The 24,245-nt window shown below is 38.6% G+C and overlaps 1 protein-coding gene across 2 annotated transcripts in view; it reads left to right on the top strand.

Moving 5' to 3' along the window:
• Positions 1 to 813: 813 nt before the first annotated feature.
• Positions 814 to 24,245, top strand: part of MTMR2 (myotubularin related protein 2) — a 116,833-nt gene continuing 93,401 nt past the window's right edge. The window contains exons 1-2 of one of the 2 annotated variants that reach the window (XM_042907000.1): positions 1,111 to 1,196; positions 10,809 to 10,879. Coding sequence is in view for 1 of the 2 variants with exons in the window: in XM_042906999.1 (XP_042762933.1) it covers positions 1,117 to 1,196 (80 nt within the window). In the remaining variant the exon portion in view is untranslated. Of the gene's footprint in view, positions 1,197 to 10,808; positions 10,880 to 24,245 lie in introns of both variants that reach the window. The other variant, XM_042906999.1, reaches the window with a different exon arrangement.

Here is a 24,245-nt window from a genome sequence, read left to right on the forward strand (position 1 = left end):
TTATAGCAGGACTGAAAATTTCTGCTTTTCTAGTGCCTCTTCTGCAATGTTGGGTCGGTGGGGGGAATGGAGATAGAATGAGGAGCATTAATTTTTTCCTACCTGTCCTGTACTTTCTCCACTCCCTTTCCCATACCAATCACTTCTTCTCTGCCACCCTTCCTATATGTTCCTGTCCGTTTCTTGCAGTTGTATTAGAAACTGTTTATATGCATTAAAACATTACATGCATCCTAACAACCTTTACGAAGTAGGCAGTAATACTAACATCTAATATTTGAGTGCTTACTATGTGCCAAAAATTGTTTTAAGCATTTTACCTGCATTAACTCATCTAATCTGTGAAGTCATTAGTCTTCCTATTTTACAGCTAAGGAAGCCGATGTTCAATGCCTTGGGTTACACTGCATGTAACTGGCAGAGGCAGGACTTGAATTCATGTCCGACTCACTAAACCAGCCTTTAATCGCTATTTAATAATAACTAATTAGTATTTTCAGCCCCAAATCTGGTGAACACTTTTGCCATTTCGAGTTTCCTCATCCTTTACGTTCCCGTATGTTCTTTCTCTTCGTGATCCCCCACGTCCTTTCTGCCCCTTCATCCTACCGTTGGCCGGCATTCCTTTATTACTCCGTCTTCTCACTATCCTTGACCAGCACCGTGCCGGCCTCAGTCATCCCCATGCCTATCATCCCTGTCCCTTTCTTCCCCGGAGACGTTCATCCCTAGTATTCCCTTATTCCTCTCTCTCGTTTCTAAAATTCCCCCTCCTCCCACGGGGTCCTCGTCCCTCCAGCCTCAGGGGACCCTCTCACCCCCGGTACGGCCACCTCCTTTCCCAGGGTCTAGAGGCCACGCGGGGCACGCAGCGAGCGCACGCAGCGAGCGCAGCGCGTCGGGGCTGCAGTCAGAGGGGCGCCGCGGGGTCCTCCGGCTCCTCGGCGGCCCCCGGGCGCGGTGCAGTCTGGGGGAACATGGCCGCTTCCGGTCTCCCTCCCGGGCCGGCGCTGGCCTGACCGCGGCCCCTGCCCGGCGCACTCCGCCCTCCGCTCCTCCCGCCCCGCAGCGGCGGAGGTCGCTTAAGCCTTTCCCTCCCGCTGCCCCCGCCGCGCCATGGAGAAGAGCTCGAGCTGCGAGAGTCTTGGCTCCCAGCCGGCCGCAGCACGGCCGCCCAGCGTGGACTCCCTGTCCAGGTAACCAGGATGCCCACGGCCCCGCCCAGCGTCCGAGAGGGATGGAGAGGGGCCGGGGACCCGCTGGATGGTGCCCCATCTCTCTGACTGCTTCCGAAGGCTGCGCCGAAATTCCTTCCCTGGGACTTGGGAGCCACTTCTTCCTCCCTCTTTGGGATTTAGAAGCTGGGAAAAGGGAGGTTAAAACTCACTGCCGCCTTATCGGTGATTCTCCCTTTCGTGCAGCGATCTCGTTTCATCCCTGGTTGAGGCAGCCCCAGTTCATTAGTTTCTCTTGTTTCTCATTCCATCTCGAATTATTTTTTTTGGACAGCCCTTCCCCCAGCCACCACCCCTCATTTCCTCTCTGCCTGTCTTTCTTTACTATTTTCAAAACCATCCTCCAGTCTTTCTTCCGTCTGTCCGTATGTCTTTGATTTTTGGATTCTTGCCCACCCTTTCCTCTTTTTTTCCATCACTTCACTTCCTTATCGCTTTCATGATTTTCCCTATACTCTGACCACCCGCCACCCTTTTCGTTTTAAAAATGTAAATAAAAATGCCCACTGTACGTCTCTTTTCTAAATCTTCCAGCTGAAAGTCATTATCTAGGAATCTGACTAGTCCTTAACCCCGAGTGAATAATGAGTGGTAGTTTTCTTTCTTGGACTACCGGTTCTCCTGGTTATTTCTCTTGTACCAGATGGGATTTTTTTCTCCCTGGAATTTTGAGGAGGACTTTAGTATGCAGTTTTGCAGACAGCTGTTGCGAATATTAACTAGACATGTTTTCGATGAATTTTTTTCCTTTGGTTTTAAAACAGTGATTTAAAATTTCGGGAAGAAATAATAGAAGACCTGTGTATATTATATATCCATAACAAAATAAGGTTCTTTTCCATCGAAAAATAGTCTAATTGTTATTAGAGAGTTATTGGATACTGATCTGCTATGTGAAAACATAATTTTCATTATCTTCTGAATAAACTGAAGTTTCTCTCTTTTAATTCATTTTGGGGTTTCATTAAATACGGGTGATACTGCTGTGTTTTCCTATTACTGTTCAGATCTCATTGGGAAATGATTAGCTGATATCATCATTATAAATTAAGATTCTCTTCCTAAAGCATTCATAGCAGCCTACCCACACCTTTTCCAGAGTTCTTAACAAACACAGTGTAATTGCTTGTTTAATTGTCTTTTTTATTAGGCTATAAGCTACTGGAGGACAAGGACCTTACTCATTTTCTTATCTTATCTCCAGCATTTAACAGAGATGCTGTGTGTCAGAGGTGCTCAACAAACATTTTTTTGAATTTGTAGATTTAATAATTTTCCAGGAGAGAAGAATTTTTCTTTGCATTCAATTACATATATTGTACATTTGTTTCAAGTATTTTTAAAATTTTATGTTTATTTTTCTGAAATTTAGAAAGCTGAGGATTTAAAATTAAAGAGAAAACAGGTTGGAAAATTATATTTTATAGGAAAGTTATAAATGACAGCTATGGTTCAGAATAGAATATAAAGAAAACAAATGAGGCAACCAGTAATCTCACCCAAGTAAGAGGATTTAGAACCACAGGAGGCAGCATAGTCTGTTAGAATGAACAATATACTGGAAGTTAGGAACTCTTAAAAGTCCCTGGCCCAGCTAGCTCTTTGGCTTGTATCATAATCTTTCTAGTCTATGTTTTCTCATCTTTCAAAATAAAAAAAGTTGGTCTAAAAAAACTGTAAGGTCTCTGGGTGCTCTAAAATTCTATCATTCTTTATCTTAATGACAATGATTATTAAGATGCATTCTTATCAACTACTAATTCCCTTTACAAATACTCTTTGTTAACGGATTTTTGAAATTATACTAAGTAAATGTCTGTTATTATTACAAATTAATGTACCTAATTATGCCACTTAAGCACATTTATTGCCCACCCCCAAAAGAAAGCCCAGTAACTTGAACGTTTATACATACATTTTAAGTCTTAATTAAAGAATTGGTTTTTTAAAAAATTTTTTTTTTAATGTTCATTTATTTTTGAGAGAGAGAGAGAGAGAGACAGAGTGTGAGCAGGGGAGGGGCAGACAGAGAGGGAGACACAGAATCTGAAGCAGGCTCCAGGCTCTGAGCTCCGAGCTTCTAGCACAGAGCCTGATGCAGGGCTCGAACTCACAAACTGAGATCATGACCTGAGCCGAAGTCGGACACTTAACCGACTGAGCCACCCAGGCGCCCCTTAATTAAAGAATTGTTACTGACAGATGAATATGAGAAAAGTAACTCCTTGAAAGAGTTTTGACTGGAATATGTTATCCTCATCCTCTCTGGAAAAAATATAAGTATGATCTACTTTCCATAGGAGAATGCCAGCTTTCATTCCTCTCCTCTGGAAAGTAGAAAAAACTAACATTTATTGAGTGTGTGCTAGGTAGAATTCACCCTGCTAAAGTTTTTCATATCTTTTATTTTATGGATCATTACACTTGTTTGATCAGTGTAGAATAGCTGCATTGGAGATACTTGTTAGAAAGCTTAAATTTAAACTTAATCTAGGCTAACAATCAATTGTAGGTGATTCTAATACAGAGGCAAGGTAGACAACCATGATTAGAATAGCTATGCTAAGTGGCTACCCAGTAGCTTAAATTTTTACTTTGATAGCTTATGGTAAAGCAAACCATCAATGTTTGGACTGTATTGTCAGCCTTTTGCAGAAACGTTGCCCTTAAAGTGTAGTTTATTTTTATGCCTTCTTTTTTTTTTACAGTCAGGACATTTTTGATTTCATATTTTCAATTAGGGAATTGCCATGTGAATTTTTTTGATACCTCCCATACAATAATAGTTTATATGTTCAATGTGTTTCCTATGTCTTTTCCAGACTAGACTGACACAGATTTCTGCTGAGTTTGGCTCCGAGAAAAATTGTTTATGTAAAAAACGTATGCTTCCCATTTGTTTGAAAATAGAAACTATGTAACTGCATCTTTCTCTTCAATTTAGCAAAAAGATTTCAGTCAGATTTGTAACTGAAGTTGGTAATACACCCCTCTCTAATTTCTTCAAGTACTTCTACTATTAGATGAATTCAGTTTAAGTATCATGTGATATTCAAATGTGTTAATTTGTAAGTTTTTTAATGCTTTTCTGGGATATCGGGGTAATACAAATCTGAAAAATAATACACTAGTCTTTCTGGTTGCCCATTGTTTTTGTGAAAATGACAAACCATTGCAGTGGGGTGACTGGCTCTTGTGGGATCTGTAGTTCACGCTAAATGCATGTTGAATCTTGATATCTACCTATCTGTCTGTCTATATCTTTAGTCATCTCAGAGTTGCTATTGCAGCTCTAGGCATTGCCTTCTAGGTCATCATTGACTTGATACTTTTTGGCCAGAAAAGAGTGATTTTATTTTTCATATGATATCCAGATAGCAGTTTCCTAATCAGCTATGTTCATGTTGTCTTGCATCCTTAAAAAAAGTAATGTTCTTTGGTGAGTCTTGCTTGGAGTTGCTCAACTTCAATAGGCTGTTCAGTAGCTCTTGTATATTCTGCTGTTGTCCATTCTTCAATGCGTCCAGCTGATAGAGAGAGAGCTGGGAGCAAATTCACTTCAGCACACTGACAACCTGGCTGTATTCCATAATTTAATTCTTGCTGCTCTTTCTCTGATTCTTGACATAAGTATGACTTATACAGGATAGAGTTAAAACAATCCTGTGGGCTAGCTATGATAGCTAGGGTAGGCCTGTGCCTTAGAATTGTATAAATTATGCAGCCGGATTTGACACTGTCCTGGTAGTATTCTGCCTTCTTACTCTGGTTTTCCATTTTTTTCAGTTTGTACGCTGTTATAAAATGTACTGCTTGAGTGGGTTTCTTTGATTATTTTTTACTATGCATAATCAAATGCTGACACATGTGATGCCAAATAGGTGCCCAGTGAACATTTAAATAAAGAATGGTTGAATGTTCATTGCTCTTTTATATGTTGTGTCCACTCAAAGGATTAAAAAGGGTTTTCTTATGTTGAATTTGGCCTGTAAAGACACAATTTCAGGTTCAAGCTAAAGTTATTCTTAAATGAAGTCTCTTGACACACTGAGCTGATTTAATTGACTACATTATCTTTTCTTGTGCCCAGTCCTGTATATCTTCACAACATTGTGTTCCTGTAGCCTACCTGCTTTTCCATCTGCTACTCTTTATTATTTTGGTTTCTTTCTGTCTAACTTATCTTGTCAGTCATTTTATTTAATGCCTATTTCTTTCATCCTTTATATACCCTCATGCTGGGCACCACTTGTTCGTCTCAGATTATTTTGGTGTATAAGTTGATTTCTAGTCTATAAATTCATTAGCATTTATATTTACATATTTATATGCACATATTTACATTTAGCTTAGATAAAAATCAAAGGGTGGCACCCAGAATATACTCAAAAAAATAGCCTTCAACTAATTACATTTTTAAGTTACATGTCTTCCTTTAAAATTACCATCATCTGAAAATAGCAAATCCTGGATTTTTGTTTCCATGAATTTTGACGGTACTTACAATCTGAAAAGGGAGAAAAGTTTTTGAGATTTCTGAGACACATTTTGTTGTAAGGTCTCACCTTTAGTTTCAGCCTCAAGGTCACTTAGAGGTAATATGTTGGTAGGAAATATGCTTTTGGGTTGTTTTCCAGTAGTGGTGATGGATTTGTGTCCAATCACACATTCTTACCCACTTCCTTGTGACTCTTGGCATGTCTTTGGAGGCAGCTGACCAGGATTAGTGGTAGAAACTCACTGTGGAACTTAGTGAAACTCACAGGTTGAACTTCCAGCCTTGGCCATATAATTAGCACTTTGTGTCAGACAGCGAATGTATTGGTCACTTAAAAATTACTTATTTTGGATTTTATTTTTCCAGGACCCTAAAAGAACTTTAAAGTTTTGTCAGACGAGATCCAATATTATTGTGAACTAATCAATAATTACTGTGTAGATATTTCTGAAAGAGCATTTAAAAAGATTAATTACTAGTCAAAAGTATACAAGTATACTAAAGCTGAGATTGGGTCCCCTATATGTTTTCTTCTTTCCTCTTTATGCTATCATCAGTAGTCTTCTATTAACGTAGACCATTAGTTCCCAGATCAGTAACATCAGCATCCCTTGGGGATTTGTTGAAAATGCAGATTCCTTGGTCTTACCTCAGATTTAATTGGATAAAAGACTCTAGGGGTAGAGCCTGCGGTTTGTTTTAATATGTTCTCCAGGTGATCCTAAACTAAAACTAAGAGTTTGAGAGTCACTGCCTTAGGTCTTTTACTAATTGTTTTCTAGTAACTCCATCAAATTTGCTGAAATAGACTGGGTTAAGGTCTGTGTTACAGCTACCATAAGCCTATTACTTGACAGCATTTTTGTACAAATATTGATTGAAGTAGTGGAAGGTAAAAGTCATCTTTTGTGGATTTATGATATCTAATTTTGGGAAATTTCTTGAGGGTTTTTTTTTTTTTTTTTTCTCAGCCATGAGTAACACATCAGAAATATGTGTTTTAGGCCTTTTCTTAAAAATAGGTATTTGGTGGGGCGCCTGGGTGGCTCAGTTGGTTAAGCGTCCGACTTCGGCTCAGGTCATGATCTCATGGTCCATGAGTTCGAGCCCCGCGTAGGGCTCTGTGCTGACAGCTCAGAGCCTGGAGCCTGTTTCAGATTCTGTGTCTCCCTCTCTCTCTGACCCTCCTCCGTTCATGCTCTGTCTCTCCCTGTCTCAAAAATAAATAAATGTTAAAAAAAAATAGGTCTTTGGTAAGATACATTAGGGGTAACATTAAAAAATATAATATTATAGGGGCGCCTGGGTGGCTCGGTCGGTTAAGCGTCCGACTTCAGCTCAAGTCATGATCTCACGGTCCAGGAGTTCGAGCCCCGCGTCAGGCTCTGTGCTGACAGCTCAGAGCCTGGAGCCTGTTTCAGATTCTGTGTCTCCCTCTCTCTCTGCTCCTCCCCTGTTCATGCTCTGTCTCTCTCTGTCTCAAAAATAAATAAATGTTAAAAAAAAAAATAAAAAAAAATATTATAAAGAAGTAATTCCAGGAAACCATCACCTGAACCAGTGAAGTCTGGATTACGCCCAAGGGAAGGAAATAACCCTGATACAGATGTCCAGAGAGCAGTAAGTTTATTTTGTAAAGCTGCCAAGTTCATGCTATTGTATTCAAAATCACCAGGGCCAAAGGTTGTATGTGATTCAGGACTTGACCAGTGGAAATTCTCTAGATTTTAGTAGAGAGTATTTTCTCTTTTTAAGAAAATTATTTTTGAATAGGTAAAGCACTTGCCATCTTTGTCCTATTGTTTGATTTAGTTAAATCTGTGGATAGGATTGAAAACTATTGAGAGGTTATAATTAAGGACAGGGAGTGATTTTATAAGCCTGCTTTCCACAGGAAATCAGGTTAAAAATGGAAATTTTGGGGAAAAAAAAGTTGGTACAAGGTTATTAAAATGAAAGACACTGGTGAAGATGCCCTCTTAATGAAAATAATAACCTCAGTTCACTTTCCTGTAATTCTATTACACAGAACTGATTGTGCTGTCCTTCTTAATGTGTTTCTGTATATGTACCAATGCTGTCATCACTATAGACTGCTATTGCATCAACTTTGTAGTTCTTCCCCTGCCCAAGTACTTAGTACTTACTGTGGCAATACTCGCTGATGACTTTTCATTTCTTTCAGAGACTCTTACTGGATGTGATTATCTCTTGGGCTCTTTAAATACTTTTTAGTCTATATTAAATAAGGGCAGATGCTATATTTTCAATATAATAAGAATTAACTTTTAAAATATGTTTCAGGGGTGCCTGGGTGGCTCAGTCTGTTAAGCGTCTGACTCTTTTATTTTTATTTTTTTTTAATGTTTATTTATTTTTGACAGAGACAGAGCATGAGCAGGGGAGGGGCAGAGAGAGAGGGAGATGCAGAATCTGAAGCAGGCTCCAGGCTCCGAGCTGTCAGCACAGAGCCTGACGTGGGGCTCGAACTCACAGACCGCAAGATCATGACCTGAGCCAAAGTCGGATGCTCAACCGACTGAGCCACCTAGGTGCCTCGCGTCTGACTCTTGATCTTGGTTCAGGTCAGGCTCCACACTGGGCATGGGGCCTGCTTAGGATTCTCTCCCTCTCTCTCTGCCCCTTCCTTGCTTGCATGTGTGCGGGCACACACACACATACACACACACACACTCTCTCTCTCTCAAAATAAATAAATAAACATTAAAAAAAGTGTTTTAAACTATATACTTCAAAAACCCTAAATAGTGATACTTGGAAAACTCTTCTTATTTTTTTAAAGTTAGGGTTTTGATTTCACAGAGTATAAGAGAAAATCCAAACTAACTGGCTTAACAGAGATAATTTAAGTTTTTCACCCACATAAAAACCCAGGGGTAGTCAGTACAGATCCGATATAGTGGACCTGAAGTGTCAAGGGCACAGACTCGTTATTCCAGTGTTATCTCGTGAACCAAAACATTTGTTGAAGCGCTAACCTTTGCATTCATTGTAGTCACGAGAAAGGAGGAAGGGAAGAAGAAAGGTATGTTCTCTCTCTTTAAAGGATACTTTTTTGAAGTTACATGTAGTCTTTTAAGCTTCTATCCAGTTGGTCAGAACATGTTCCCATGGCCATACGTAGCCAAAAGGAAGGCTAGGATATATAGTCTCTTCTGGGAGGCCTGTGTTAAGCTAAAAATGGGAGGTTCTGTCTATAAGAAATAGGAGAGAATTGGTATTGGAGGTAATTAGCAGCTTCTTCATATTATTTAAATGAATCATTTTAGCAAAGAAAACATTTTCCGGTTAAAGTCTACAATACTTCACTTCTGAGACTTGCAAAAGCAGTGACCAACGTAGAAAATGCATTGAGAGACATGATATATGGTAGCAGACTAGAAAAGAAAACTGTATCTTGGAGCACTCTAAACTCTTGAGTTTTTTAACTTTCTGTTTTTTTGTGTATTATTTTGGGCCAGATTTTTATAATCCTAATCTGGGATTATAATGTAGAAGGGATATGTTTAATAATCGTCAGCTTGTGAAGTGAAAGGCAAATGGAAGTCAAATGAAGAATGATCAGCTGTACTCTTTCATTGTTTATTTCCTTTGAGGAGCTCAAGGAATTGCGTGGTAAAGTGGCCGTGGTGGTGAGGATGGTGGCCTACACTGCTTACTCTTCTGCAGTTCTCAGCTCATTTCCAAGCCACGTGTCCATGTGTTTTATTTCCCACCCCCAAAATACTGCATCAGGTTCTATTTAGGTATTTTCTCTCATTTCAATTCTAACGGTTTGGTATCTGTAAGGGAAATAAAGCTTGCCGTTTGGGGCCATGTTAGTTTCTGAGTGCTTTTGCCAATATTTTGTGTGTTTTTATATCTTTGACCTACAAATTTGAAAATCCACAGAAATCTGTTTATTCATTTTTGTGTGTCCTAATTTAAATATTACTATTTTAAGCATGGAATGTCAAACATAGTTGTTTAATCATTTAGGAGTGAGTAGGAGAGGGTAGAGAAGTCTCCTCTGGATTGTATTATTCCTTGGATTCAGAGGGTTTAATAGGCATGAGTAACCAATATATGCATCTCCTTTCTTAACAGAATTGCATTCACAGATGACTGCAAGTGAGCAGTTTTTCAGATAGGACTCTGTTAGCAGGTCGTATGTTAGCAAAAGGAATAATAACTTTGGCTGATGATAGGCTCCTGGTTACCAGGAGCTTAATTTTCTTGAGCTGAGCCAGGATGCTCAGCAAGGTCAAAAATAAAATTTTATACGATACAGATGTCCTCTGCTACTGGTATTGAATAATATTCTTCCATTACCACCAAAGGCAGTACCTAAAAATATAAGCCCCTGGGATAAGCTTTGCTTTTCAAGTGGTGGACAGTTATTCTACTAGTAAATTACCATTGTTGTTGTGATTATTAATACTAATATAAATAATAAGTATAAATAATAACATTTCTGAGTGCTAAATCCTTTAATATGCATTTTCTCATATCATCATCATAATTGGATAAAATAAACAGTGTTAACTGTTTCCATTTTACAGATGAGAAAACTGAAGATTAGGGAGAGCAATTTGACATTTGGACCCTAGTCTTTTTAATGTTAGGGTCTTCGTAAAGAACTGATCATACCTGAAGATCTAGTGTTCAAGGTCCAGGCCAAAACCTGGTGGTTAGAGGACAGTCCTGAGGCAAGTTGATGGGTGGTAGAGTGATTGGCTGCACTACCGAGAAGGAAAAGGATAACGTGTACACAGTAATTAGTGCGTTCAGAGTGTCCATATTTGGAGAGAATTTTCTCTAGCTTTGAATGTTGTTTTCTTCTGACAGAAAATTGGATGATTTTTTTTCTTTGCTTGATGATTAAGAGGATAGTGTCATTAGAACAACACTACATTTTGAACGTCAGATAAATTATGAAGCAGCTAGACGTGGTACCAGAACCTCCTCTTGCCATTCCCTACCCCGCAGGCTTTATAGAATAATTTAGAATACTTTACTGTAGGGTTCCTTAAATATCTGAATTCCCCTAAGTTCCTTTGTGTGTTTGTTTACAGTTAATGTGTTAAGAGCCATTGACATTTGAAGATCATCAGAAGTGAAGATAAAACATCTCAAAAATTATAATGTAAGTGAATGGGAAAATGGAATTAAAAATGGACAAAAGTTAATATTGCCAACAATATTTCTGGAATCCATATACTTTTGCCCCAAATGAAATTTATGCATTTGAGTAACCATTAACTTCAAACTTGAGTCCCAATTCCAAGTCCCAGTCCTTAAAATTCTGTGTTGGAGTAAACAGTTGCTACGTTTTAGTCACCAGTAATTTTCCATTAAAATTCTTTGGGCTTCCGCATAATGTTTTTTCCCTTTTTCTCTTTAGTAGTTTGCAGTTTGACAGTGGCTCCTGCTATATTTAAAATTATATGTGTGTACAGACTGAGGTTTTTGCTCTTCAGCTGGTGATGTATGTTCTACCCAATTTTAATTTTACTACCATTTTGTATGTTTCTTAGCCAAAAATATGACAGCTAGTCTCTTCCCTTCCTTTCTTCCTCTTTATAAATATTTATTTATCATCTACTGTGGCCTGCACATTATGCTATATCCGGAATTCTTAAGACCTTGGTGCTTACATGAGTTGTGTCATTTTTTTTTATACAGTTAGGGACTTTAGAGATCATTTGTGAGTCACAGTGATGTGACTAGGACTTGTGATGACCTCAAGTGTGGCTGAGGACCGCCTGCATATTTCAATCACCTGTGTTGCTTGGTGGACATTTAACTTCCTAGCTTCCAGTGCAGACATTCTGAATCATGGGGAGTGGGCCCAAGAATCTGCACTTAAAGTGAGAACCTTCAATCCAGATACTTTCTAGAATCTATAAGTTTGTAGATGCAGGAACAGACCTAGAGAAGTTTAATAATTTACCCAAAGGTACAATATGTGCTAGAAGGCCAGAGAAGATTGGTGTCGTTTCAAGTCCTTTAAAGTCACAGAGCTAATTAGTGTTAGAAGTGTTCTGACTCCCAGTTCTAGACTTCATTAAATCATGTAGTGACTTTTGTTGGGCCAGGCAACTTCACTGTGTATATATAAAATCATAACTAATTATCACTGGTATTGAAAAAATTAAATGCACATATGGGTTTTGTGTATGAAAAACATGGACTGTTTTTTCATCAGATATGTGACTGGTTCTGATTTTGAAATCATTAGATGGAAAAAGACCTTAGTAGTCCAAGTAGATCCCCCCACCCCCACTCCGGCCATGGTACTATTCCTACTTGGCCTTTAAGTTTTATGCTTCTGAAGAAGGATTTGATTTAATTTTTGCATCATGGTAACTAGCATAGTGCTTTGCAGATAGTAGGTGCTTGCTAAACTATAGTATGAACAGTTTACTGTTAAAACTTTGTCCCCCCCCTCCCCCCTTTGGATTCTGTTATATACTATTAGGAGTGGTTTTATTTTCTTGATATTTTATTGTTGTTTTTTATTTTGGCGGGGTGGGGGGAGAAGAACGGGGGAAGAGAGAGAGAGAGAGAGAGAGAAGATCAAGAGAGAAGATCTTAAGTGGACTTCTTGCTCAGCGTGGAGCCCAGTGTGAGACTTGATCCCTCAACCCTGGGGTCATGACCTGAGCCAAAATCAAGAGTCACTGACTGAGCCACCCATGCGCCCCATGAATCTGATATTTTATATACCAAGCCAGAGACCTTAAACAATCGGTTATTTTATATTTTTAGTATTGAATTATTATAGCTGATAGTCACAGTATCTCTGAGGGATTGAAATAGTCTAAATTATTTTCTGAATTACAGAAGTTTGACTTAGTTTTAGTATTGTGTATATTTTGTATTGCATATGGTATACTGATAGTTACTGAATTATAATCTTACATTAGGAAATATAGTTTTCCAATTTTTGGGAAACATTCTGTAATTCTCAAATTTGTTAGTAAGTTTAACTATAAAATGCCATTTTCCAATTTTCTGAATATTTTGGAACATGTTTTAATTGTAAGATATAAGAAAAGCAGTATTTAAAAATAACTTTTTCATTTCTAATAAGTTTAAGTAATGTAAATTTTCTTTCCATTGAATTTTTTTCCTCTGTTTTAACCACAGACCCCAATAAATACTATATAGCTGTAAAAGAGAACTTTATCCACTATGTAATCTAACTTTTTCATTTTTTTATGCTAGGACACTAAAGCTAAGGGATTTGCCTAAGAGTGGAAATTTTATGAATGTTGCCATATATTTGTGAACAAACAGAATAATATTTATGGTATTTCTATGATGACATGTGTGAAAAGCTTTTAAAAAAGTGTCACACGAGTAGAATGTATTATGATTACTGCTATGATGATAATATGTCTGCTAAGTTCCCTCATGACTTGATTGAAAATTTTCACTATTGTTTAATTTAAAGTCAGAAAAAGAAACTGGTCAGATTTTACTGAATTTCCTTTTACTTTGCAGGTTCCCTAAATTTCTCTTTCACTGTGTGTAATCTAATCCAGATTGTCACCTTATAAAATTACACAAAATACTCACGATGATATTTATTGGAAGAGTTCTGTCGGCCATTTTCCATGGGAAAATGATGAATGCCCAGTTTTATCCCTCAGTGTAATCAAAGTAGCTAATAGTAATAATAACACATTTTGGTGTAGTTTTTGTGGTTACAAAGCTCTTTGACCTACATCATCTCCATTGTTTCTCATAACAGCCTCGTGAGGTAGATCTTTGATAGATGAGTTACTGAAGCTCAGAGAAGTGATGTGATTGTCACAGTCTCCTGTGCGTAAGAGATGGAGTTAGAACTTAAACTTTGACTCCAAATGCCATTCTGTTTCCACTTCCCAGCATAAATCTTAACGTGGAACCCCTGGAGTTTCATGGGGTATACATCTTGCTATTTAAAAGAAATTCTGAGTATTGGAAAATCGATGACAGTTTCATCTTGTCCAGCCAACCTGATTATTCAGTGCATACTTCTCTTTAAAAGTCCGACTCATGTTGCTACTTTTAAAATACTTAATAAGAGTTGCAGGTATCTTTTGGATCAAAGACTCATTCTCAGCATGGCTACTAGTGTGTGCTGCTTAAAATTATTTGAGTGTTTAAATGTTTTTTTTTAATACTTTTTTTTAACGTTTATTTACTATTGAGAGACAGAGAGACACAGAGCATGAGCAGGGGAGGGGTAGAGAGAGGGGGAGACACAGAATCTGAAGCAGGCTCCAGGCTCTGAGCTGTCAGCACAGAGCCCGACACGGGGCTCAAATTCACAAACCACGAGATCATGACCTGGGCTTAAATTCACAAACCACGAGATCATGACCTGAGCCGAAGTTGGTCGCCTAACCAACTGAGCCACCCAGGCGCCCCTAAAATTATTTGAGTGTTTAAATGTTTGAAACAGTAGTATGTTGAACTATACAAGCTCAAAAAATAAACTGTGATATAATACAACACAGTGTACTGAAATGTCTTGATTCCTTCTTAGTCCTTGGCTCTTTAGTTCTGATTCTACTTGTTGACTGTGACTCTGGATGGGTCACTTGATTTCTGTGAGCCTGATTCCCTTATCTGGAGAAAGGGTAAAATGATATCTGCTGTCCTACCTTTTATAGGGCTGCTTTGAGGCCTAAATATGAGGATTGATGATGCTGACAATAAGAAAAAATCAGCTAACTGCTGTGTAATGCATATCATGTGGTAGGCACAGTTTTAAGTATAGTTGGTTAAGCATCTGACTCTTGATCTCAGCTCAGGTCTTGATCTCAGGGTCTTGAGTTCAAGCCCCGTGTTGGGGTCCACACTGGGCATGGAGCCTACTTTTAAAAAAAGTATTTTATATATGTTCATTTAGTTCTCATAACAGTCCTGCAAGGTATACGAATTGTTACTATTGCCACTTTGTAGATGCAAAATCTGAGGCACAGAGAGGTGAAGTAACTTCCTCAGGGTCATACAGGGTGACTGAACCAGAATTTAGTACCAGGCAGTGTAGCCCTAGAGTTGGTAGTATGTGTGGAAGATAGTGTGCTTTGACCCTTGTAAAGGGCTATGCTAATGTTAACCATTAATACTTTAAAAAATTGTTTAAAAAGAGAGATGTGTTCCTCATCCTTGTTATACAGATAGAGAAAAAAGACAAAAACAAGCAAGAAAAAAGTCTTTATGATTTATGATTTTTAACAATTAACTGACCTCACAAATTTGGAAGAATATTAGAAATTATGGAGAGAGAAATTACTGAATGAGGCTAATACATTTGATTTTTAATTTAACCTTTCCAGGCTAAAATGAGAAAGAGACATTGAGTGCTTTTCTTTTCCTACTGAATGTTTTAACTTCATGACTGGAAAACAAAGTGAAATACCTGTGTTATTTTCTGGGATTTTGACGTTTGTGCAGAAAAGTTTTATCTCATTACACTGCCAGGGAGTGACTAGTTAATAGTAATAATTAGTTTTGCTTTGTCTAGGATTACAAAAAAAAAAAAAAAGCAAACCTTTAGATAGTCTGAAGAATGAATATGTGACTTTATGGTTTTAATGCTGAATTCAGATTTGCATGATGGGGTGAGAAAATCATATGTGAGGTCATTTGTGAAGGAATGAATTCCCTATATGTTTTTCTGTTTGTCCACCTCAAGGTGTTTTTGAGAAAGCATTTATTGCATAATAGGTCAACTGCCTTTTTTTAGTGTTTCTGACCTTGTATTTCAATTTGGGTTGGACGTATTTGTTTCTAAAAGGAAATGCAGTTTCAGAGTCGTGCACTTTGAGTTCTAATGATGTGACCAATTTTCAGTTTAGTATGACATTTTCTCAGCTACACTTCACTATAAATAACTTCCCCTTTAGGCTACTTATGAATCCGTATAAGTTTTAATTTTAGCTCTCGTCTTCAGAGTTTGAGTCAGATTTAGAAGTTCTGAGAAATTCTTTTAAGGGGCTGCTGAGGGTTTTGGGATTGGCACTGGGACTCAAGGTGCCTCTTACTCCATTTTTACCCCATTCTCTGGACACACGCTAGTATTGGCTAGAATATTTTGGTTTTTACTTGTCCATTTATTTATATTTCCAGATAAGTGCTTTGAAGAAACACTACTCTGCAGAAAAAAAAGTATGTAAGGCATTTCCTTTATAGCCTGGTTTTTCACACTTGCTGGTGCATTACCACATAATATGCCCTGACTTTTGGGAAATATAGTTGACAGACCTGAAAACAAAATAATGAAATTAAAATGTCCCCAAGGTCACGTGTACCTTAGAACCTTGGGATTTTCCAGACAGAGTGCCAACATGCGCCAGCTGTTCCAGAGCTCAAATCCCCTTTGTTTCTCGGAAGAATACAAAATGTATTCTCTCATCTGTATCCATCAGATGCCATGATGAGAAGATCATTTATGCTGTATCTTTTTATACTATAGATCGGTTAAGAAATTTAGGGTTCTGGTGTAGCATTTCAAAAAATAATTATAAGCTATAAATTAATTTGGTTTTGGTAGTTGTTTTTCTATTTTGGGGATCCTGCAAATATTCTGACAATAAGTCTTTTGTGTGCCAATGTTTTATACACACTGCAGGCTTTTTATTATTTTTTTTTAATAAAATTTTGAACAGAATGACTGATAGAACATGAATAGTGCTTATGACACTATGGTCCATTGTGTAAGTGCTGAAAGCAAATTTGCATTCCTCGAAAAGCTTGTTCATAGGCAGAATATAGAACACATTCTTTAATGTTCTTGGGCAAACATGTTATGCGTGTGCTCAGGACATTAGTTTCAAGAGAATACTTTTTAAAAAGAACCTTTTCTTTCCATGGACTACTGAAGAAAAGTTAAATTGGCGGTAGGAGGGAGTGAAGCGATTTAAATAAGGCAAGTGGTTTAGATTTTATTGTAATGACTATGGTCCGTAGTACCTGGAAGCAAAAGACATGCAACCTCTCCCAGATCCTCTGGAGGCGTTTGTTTACTAGGATATACGAAAAGATAGGTGAGTTGTTTTCAGGCTGGTTTGAATGAAAGGTATATATCATGCTGCTATGTTTATCTGTACCTTTAATTTTCAGACATACTTTTTTACTTTCGGTAGAAATGGTTTTATTGGATTTTGAAATATTAGATCAGGAGAAATAAGAGTACTATAAATGTACTTATGGCGTCTGTTAGTGCTTGGGTTTTATATTTCTGTTCACTATTGCGAAATACCTCTAAGTATACTATGAATGACAATAAAGTAATGATAATTCCATTAATAGTCCAGCAAACCAGTAAAGCCAGAGAGGTTCAATACTTTGCTAATGGTTACACTGAAAGATTCAGGTGACGGAATTGGTTTTGTGAGTGAAGCTTTGGGAAGTCTTCTGTTTGACTGTGTCAGAAGTTATGTAAGATGTATGTGTATGTGTATGGGTGTGTAATATATGTATAAATATATTACATAGAAAAATATAAATATATTATTTATAGATAAATAAAAAACAAGAAACATAAATATAATATATGTTCATACATATATAAAAAACAACTTCATCCTGATATTTGTTCTTTGTTTTAAGTGATTCATCAAACTCTTTTTAAGTTTAAAAGTTAGTACGTGCAGTTATCTTAATCAAATGAGGACATTTTACAGTATAGACCTAAGTGTAAAGTACTTTTGCGGCCAAATGCTTTGCTTCATTTTAATTTAATTAATCGATTCCTTCTTAAAAGGAGACCCTTATTTCTGATCTCATTCTGTTTTCCCTTCTGAAGAAGATACTCTTATATTTCCACAGGGCTATTTGTTGAATATTTTCTATCACTGCCCGTTATTTAGCACTAATAACTTTCAATAGGCCATGTTTTTGATCCTTATTATAGTCTTACACGGTATTGTTAACTTATAAAGAACAAACAGAGACAGATGTAAGTAACTTGCCTGAATTGTTATTTGCTAAGTGGTGAGATCAAGTCTCTGTGACCCTAAAGCTTATGTTTTCAGCCACTAAGCACTTCTACATCTTGTTCTGTGCTTTGTGTTCTCTTCTGTTTCAGTTGTGTCCTGTATATTCCTTCATTGCTATACAGTACTATTATGAGACACTTTCATATCTGGCACCTTCATTAGGTTGTAAGTCCCTTGAAGAAAATGAATCTATTTTCAACTTTATCCCTAGTATGTAATCCATTGCTGATGTTAGTAAATGTCTGTGGAAGAGATAGATGAGAGGGCATGATAAGGGAGATTCAGGAAGTTCCTTCTCCCCAAATGGAGGGGAAGCTTGGTAAGAGCAGGGGGGCAGATAGCTAAGAGGCCTTTAGCTAGAGGTAGGCTTTCTTAGTTTCTATCCTTCCAAGGAGCTGAACGGTACTCTGAGGCATGGGAATATTCGGAGGTGATAGGTGAACCCTGCTCTCTGGAGGCAGATTTCTCTGCCTTTGCAGCATTAACAGTGATGCTTGTAAGCCTAGTAGTATTGAGGCAAGAAGTACTTCTGTAGTTGGTACCCCAATTTATTTGTTTGAACATAATTTTCTTAATTTGCAACTTTTTAGCTTGATTAATTCTCAGGAATGATTATAATTTTAAAAAATCTCCTAACTGAAACAAAAAAATAGAAAAATGGAGAGGACTTTATCTTATTTAATGGTACGCTTTTGAAAAGCACACAGAGAGTAATTCCTGTCCCCCTACCAATAATTAGTTTGTATAACTGCTCGCCTAAATGCTATACTTTGAAATGGCAGAACTTTTGATACCAAAAGGGTGGAGCATTGTTCTTAGGAGTAGTGTAGCAAAGGAAAAAGACATTCTGTTATAACAACAGCAGACCAGTAAATGTGTGGGAATGACTAAGAGTCAGATGATGGGATTTCTGTTTTGATCTTGTGGTGGAAGGAAAACTGTGTCACTCTGGCTAAGATAGTGGCAGAGCTATTAAAAAACAGAGTATGACTACAGCTGTTCTCTATTGTGCCTCCCTTACTGTAGACCTAAGTTCTGTTCTTCCATGGGTATGTGTATTATTTTGTGGAACTAGAAGTTAACATTTAAATAAGATCAACTTGCTTCTTTTTAATTCGGAATAAAGAGAATAATATAGCTTAGGGTGGGATGAGGAGTGGGTTAAAGAGCAGGGAATTCTGAGGAGAGGGACTTCCCATTTATAGAACCCATGGCCCTGCAAATTTGGATAAATGCATTTGTGAATGTAAATTGCTTGCACGTTCATATAATCTTTACTCTTCCTAAGAGTTGAGAATGAATCAGAATTTAATACATTAGACTATAATTATAGATTTTTTTTAAGTTTATTTATTTTGAGTGAGAGAGAGAGAGAGAATGCGTGTGTGTGCACACAAGTGCTTGTACTTGTGTGAGTGGGGGAGGGACAGAGAGAGAGAGGGAGAGAGAATCCTAAGTGGCTCCACAGTCAGCGCAGAGCCCAATGTGGGGCTCCAACTCACGAACCATGAGATCATGACCTGAGCCGAAATCAAGAGTCGGACACTCAACTGACTGAGCCACCCACGTACCCCTAAAGAGTTCTGATTTTTATTTGGGAAATTTTCTTGGATTAAGCATTTACTGAGTTTGTGCATTTTACCAAAGTAGAACACATACACTGGCTTGAAAACATTAGCAAAGAACCAGTAAGAAATAGCTGTGAATTAAGGGTGAATGTGCTGAAGGGGACATATATCCGGGAGGAATGCTGTTAATCTGGAAAGTCGTCCTGGAAAGATGCCTTGTTTCTTAGACAGCTCCATATATATTTGTTTTTTGCTTTAAACTTAAATCTTAAACATTTTAACAGTGACTTCATTTTCTACATTTTAGCATGTTATCAGTTGCAGGACATTCCTGCCCTCTGCCTGTTTTTTTTTTTTTTTTTTTTTTAGCAGTAGGATTTACCTATAAAAGAATCTTACAATTCAGGGGTGCCTGGCTGGCTCAGTTGGTTAGCTGTCCTACTCTTGATCTTGGTTCAGGTGTTGATCTTGGGGTCATGAATTCAAGCCCTGTGCCGGGCCATGCAGGGTGTGAAGCCTACTTAAAAAAAAAAATTTTTTTTTCAAAAAGAATCTTAAAATTCAGATAGCATTTTCAGTTATTTTTTTAATAACTATTCAGTGAGATAACGAGTAAGTATTTTTTATTTCTACTCATAATATGAAGTTGAGGCTCTAAAGCCTAACCGACTTTCCATAATTTATGAGACCTATTTCTCTTCTTGTAGTTTAAACTCACATGTCTGGTTGGAGTGGGAGAGTAGCTTATCTATGTGTTAGCATTTGCCAAAGCATCCCTTGCTTTATATTGTGAAGATGCTTTTTAGTATGGTAACGTAATCGACTATAAAACACTTAACTATAGATCTCCTTTTTTGGTTGTGAAATTGTACGTGGCAGTTGTGGTGAAAACAGAAAGGATCTGTGTTTCCAACAATGATTTAATAATTGGAACAGGTTGCTACAAGGGAAATATAAAATTTTCTTCTGTAGAGGTTATTTTTGTTTGCTCATCTTGTTTTAAATGAATTGTATTAAGTTTCCTCAGGAGAGACTATTTGATTGTTGACAGTTTAGTTCCTTGGTTCTTTAAAAAAAAATTTTTTTTTAATGTTTATTTTTGAGAGAGAGAAAGGGAGAGAGAGCAAGCAGGGGAGAGACAAAGAGGGAGACACAGAATCTGAGGCAGGCTCCAGGCTCTGAGCTGTCAACACAGAGCCCAACGTGGGGCTCGAACTCATGAACTACGAGATCATGACCTGAGCCGAAGTCGGACGCTTAACCAACTGAGCCACCCAGGCACCCCAGTTCCTTGGTTCTTTATTGACCAAATTATTAGAGTCTTATTTGTTTGGCTCCGTCAGTCCTGTGTTTAACCTTATTCTGATAAATTAGAGTTCTCTGATGGCAGTGGGAGGTGTCCTATTCCAGGCTCCATTAGGTATAAATAGTTTAAATTGTTTTGGTGTTTCTGTTTGTCAAGTAATGTGCTAAACTCTTTGCACACGTGATTTTATTTAATCCTTATAACTAGGTGAAGTCTTCCTGGCAGTCAGTAATTATTAACTAAGTGAAGGAGATATAAAATAAATAAGTAAAACAAAAACTATGTCAGATGATAATAAGCACTCTAGGAAAAATGAAGCAGGGAAGGGAGTAGAGAATGAGTGGGTGGGTTTAGAGTAGTTTGCAATTTTAAATACAGTGGTCGGGGAAGATCTTACTAAGAAGGCAATATTTGAGCAAAGAAGCTGAAGGAAAAAAATGGGAAATATGGGAGAATAAAGTTAGAGATAACTGAAGGAATAAAGGTCTTCAAGTAGGAAGTTGCCTAGTGTGTTTGAGGAACAGAAAGGAGTCAGTTATAGGCCAAGGGAGCAAAAGGAAGAATGGTAGAAGATCAGGGAGGTTAGGATGGGAATGGATTGCCAAAGGCCTCATAGGCCATTTTGGAGACTTGGGCTTTTATTCTGAGTGAGATGGGAAGGTAGTGGAAGGTTTTTTTGCAGAGGAATGACAATATCTGATGTTTCAAAAAGTCTCACTCTAGCTACTGTTTTAAGAACAGACTGGGGGGGGGAGATGCGGGAGTGATCTGGCTGCAACATCTGTCACCCCATTGATTTCCGGGGTTGACTTGGCCGATCTGGCTGCCTAGTCAGGTGTCCTCCTCCTCCCTCACTGGTCCATGTGCATCCGTCCCAAAGCTGTTTTCTTAGTTGAAGAGGACGCCCTTCCCTGATAGAGGAGGAGCATTCTTCTTAGGTCAAGGGTATCCGAGTAGCTGCACTCCCCCACTAGAACCTCTAAACAACTCTCAGTGTCCGTTTGTAGGAGAACTTAGGGTAGTCGAATTTCCAGGACTCCAGATACCCCCAGATGAGGTGCTGTATGAGACAGTTTGCCTTTCTTAAAAACAAAAACAAAAAACAGACTGGGATGCAGAAGCAAGGACACTGGTTTATGGGCAGTTAGAAGCATCCAGAGGAGAGAGAGAGATGTAGAAGAGGTAGAAGTGATTGGATACGGGTACTGGACATGTTTTGAAGGTGCAGCCAACAGAATTTCCTGAGTGTTTGAACATGTAGTTTAATGGAAGTCTCAAAGATGACTCCAGAGTTTTTGGCCCAAGAAAGTATAGAAGGCTGGATTACCATTTACTAAGATGTTGGAGCTGGTTTCAGGAAGAAGGGTAGGAGCTAGGTTTGGGGCATCTTAGGTATCCACCTGAAGGTGTTAAATAACTAGGTTATTGGAATCTGGAATTCAAGAGAGAAATCTGGGATAGCACTAAAAATTTGGGTTCATCAACTCATTGCTGTTAAAGCTGTGAGACTGGGTGAGATTATTAAGGAGGGGAGGTGTTGTCAAGGACTAAGAGTTCAGGGGTACTCCAATGTTAAGAGGTTAAGGTGAGAAGGAGACATTATAGGAGATCTGTGAGAAAGAGTAGTTAGTAGCTAGTAGGGTAGCCATGAGTTTTGGAAGCTGAGTGTTGAAAGTATTTCAAAGAGGAAAGGCCAGTTATCTCAACTGCTGCTGATAGATGAGTACTAAGTATTGACAACTGAGTTTAATGGAGTGGATGTTGTTGATGACCTTGACAAAAGCATTTTGGCTGGCCTGATGGAAGTGGGTTCTGAGAGAATGAGAGGTGAGGGATTGGAGGCAGTGAGTATAGACATCTTCAAGGAGTTTGGCTAGAAAGAAGCTTAGAGGAATGAAGTGGTATCTGGAGAGGTTGACAGAACCTCTGTGGTCACAGTGCAGAGCCCGACGGGCTCGAACTCACAAACAGTGAGATCATGACCTGAGTCAAAATCAAGGGTTGGATGCTTAACCCATTGAAACCCAGGTGCCCTGAATGCTTGGGGTTTGTAAACACAGACAGGAAGAATAGTCTGAAAGTGGCAGTGAGGAACAGGGCCCGATTTGCAGGGCCAGTGGTGGGAGAGGGGTATAGGAGAGAAAATGAAGACTTAATTCTCCATTTGAAAGAGCTATGGGGAGAGCAGTGTTCTTGGGAAAACCAGGCTTCAGTTAAGAGTAAAAGGTGAAGAGACCATTTAAGAGAGAGAGAGAGTAGAAGAAAAATTGCTGATGTTTGACCTTGAAAATCCAAAGTACAGGAGTTAGGGGTGAATGGAAGATGAGATCAGAAGAGAGGTTTGGGGTCTGGCCGTTCTGACTTCTTGTGGGAACTGTCGAAAACGGAGATGAAGGATATGATGAAGTTAGTCCTTACGGTTTTTAAGATGGGGATGTGGTGAGACTGAGTGTTGAAGGGGGTGGGAAAGTTAAGGTCCTGCATGGACGACCCACAGTTCTGGTTGTTTCCTCTTCACTTTGCTGATAGTGGGGGTGAGGCCAAGGGAGAGATGGAAGGAGAGTCTTACTCCTCTAGAGCATTTGGATTTCTGATGCCCTTTCTTAACTCCTGCAGATGGAGGCTAGTTGCTGGGGGAGAGTGGGTGGTGTCACTTGGAACCCAAGGAGCTGAATTAATGACCAATTTGTCATCTCTGTTTTGCATATAAAGAAACTAAGACTTAGAGAGCATCCTGCCCAAGGCCACATGGCCACTGGGTAGTGGAGTGAAAGGAAATGACGCACTCTTACACAGTAAAATAGATGACGGGTCAAGGAGCGGTAACATTCTGTGCGATAACACCACATTGTCATTGGAGCGTTATCTTCATTTACTTTCAGATCCTGCAGTATCACTTGGCTTTATACTGGATTCTAAATGAGGGATCTAATTAACAGTCTAGTCTTCTCATATAGAATGTGTTCCCTGTGTTTGTTGTCCAAAAACTTAAAGCAATTATGGGAAACAGGCCGAAAGGTACTGTTTTGGGGTAGTCTTATTCTTAACCTACTTCTAAATCCAGTTCAGCTCTATCTTCCCCAGGAAGTATTCTTTTTTTTTTTTTTTTTTTTTTAATTCAAGATCTCATCTTGTCTTGCCTATTATTTTTTTTAATGTTTATTTATTTTTGAGAGAGAGAGAGAGCGTGTGTGAGCGAGTTGGGGAGGGGCAGAGAGAGAGGGAGACACAGAATCTGAGGCAGGCTCTAGGCTCCGACCTGTCAGCAGAGAGCCCCCATGTGGGCTTGAACCCACAGACCGTGAGATCGTGACCTGAGCTGAAGTCGGATGCTCAACCAGCTGAGCCACCCAGGCACCCCAGTTCTTTGATTGTTCTTAACTGACCTTCATCCTTATACAGTGAGCTTATGTAGAAGAAACGTTGGTGCCTGTGTGTGTGCTGCACGCATGCGTGTGTATGCATGTGTGTATGCTCTATCTCCCCTGTCAGATAATAAGCACCGTGAAGGTATTTCTTCTTTTGGTTCCACACTCTTGTCAGAAGCAATGTGATTTAGTCAGGGGAATCTGATTCTGTACTTGGCTCTGCCACTAATTTGATATGATATTTCAGACCATTCCCTTCACTTTTCTGGGC

This window comes from Panthera leo, chromosome D1 (assembly GCF_018350215.1).
Source record: "Panthera leo isolate Ple1 chromosome D1, P.leo_Ple1_pat1.1, whole genome shotgun sequence".
Taxonomy (NCBI): Eukaryota; Metazoa; Chordata; class Mammalia; order Carnivora; family Felidae; genus Panthera; species Panthera leo.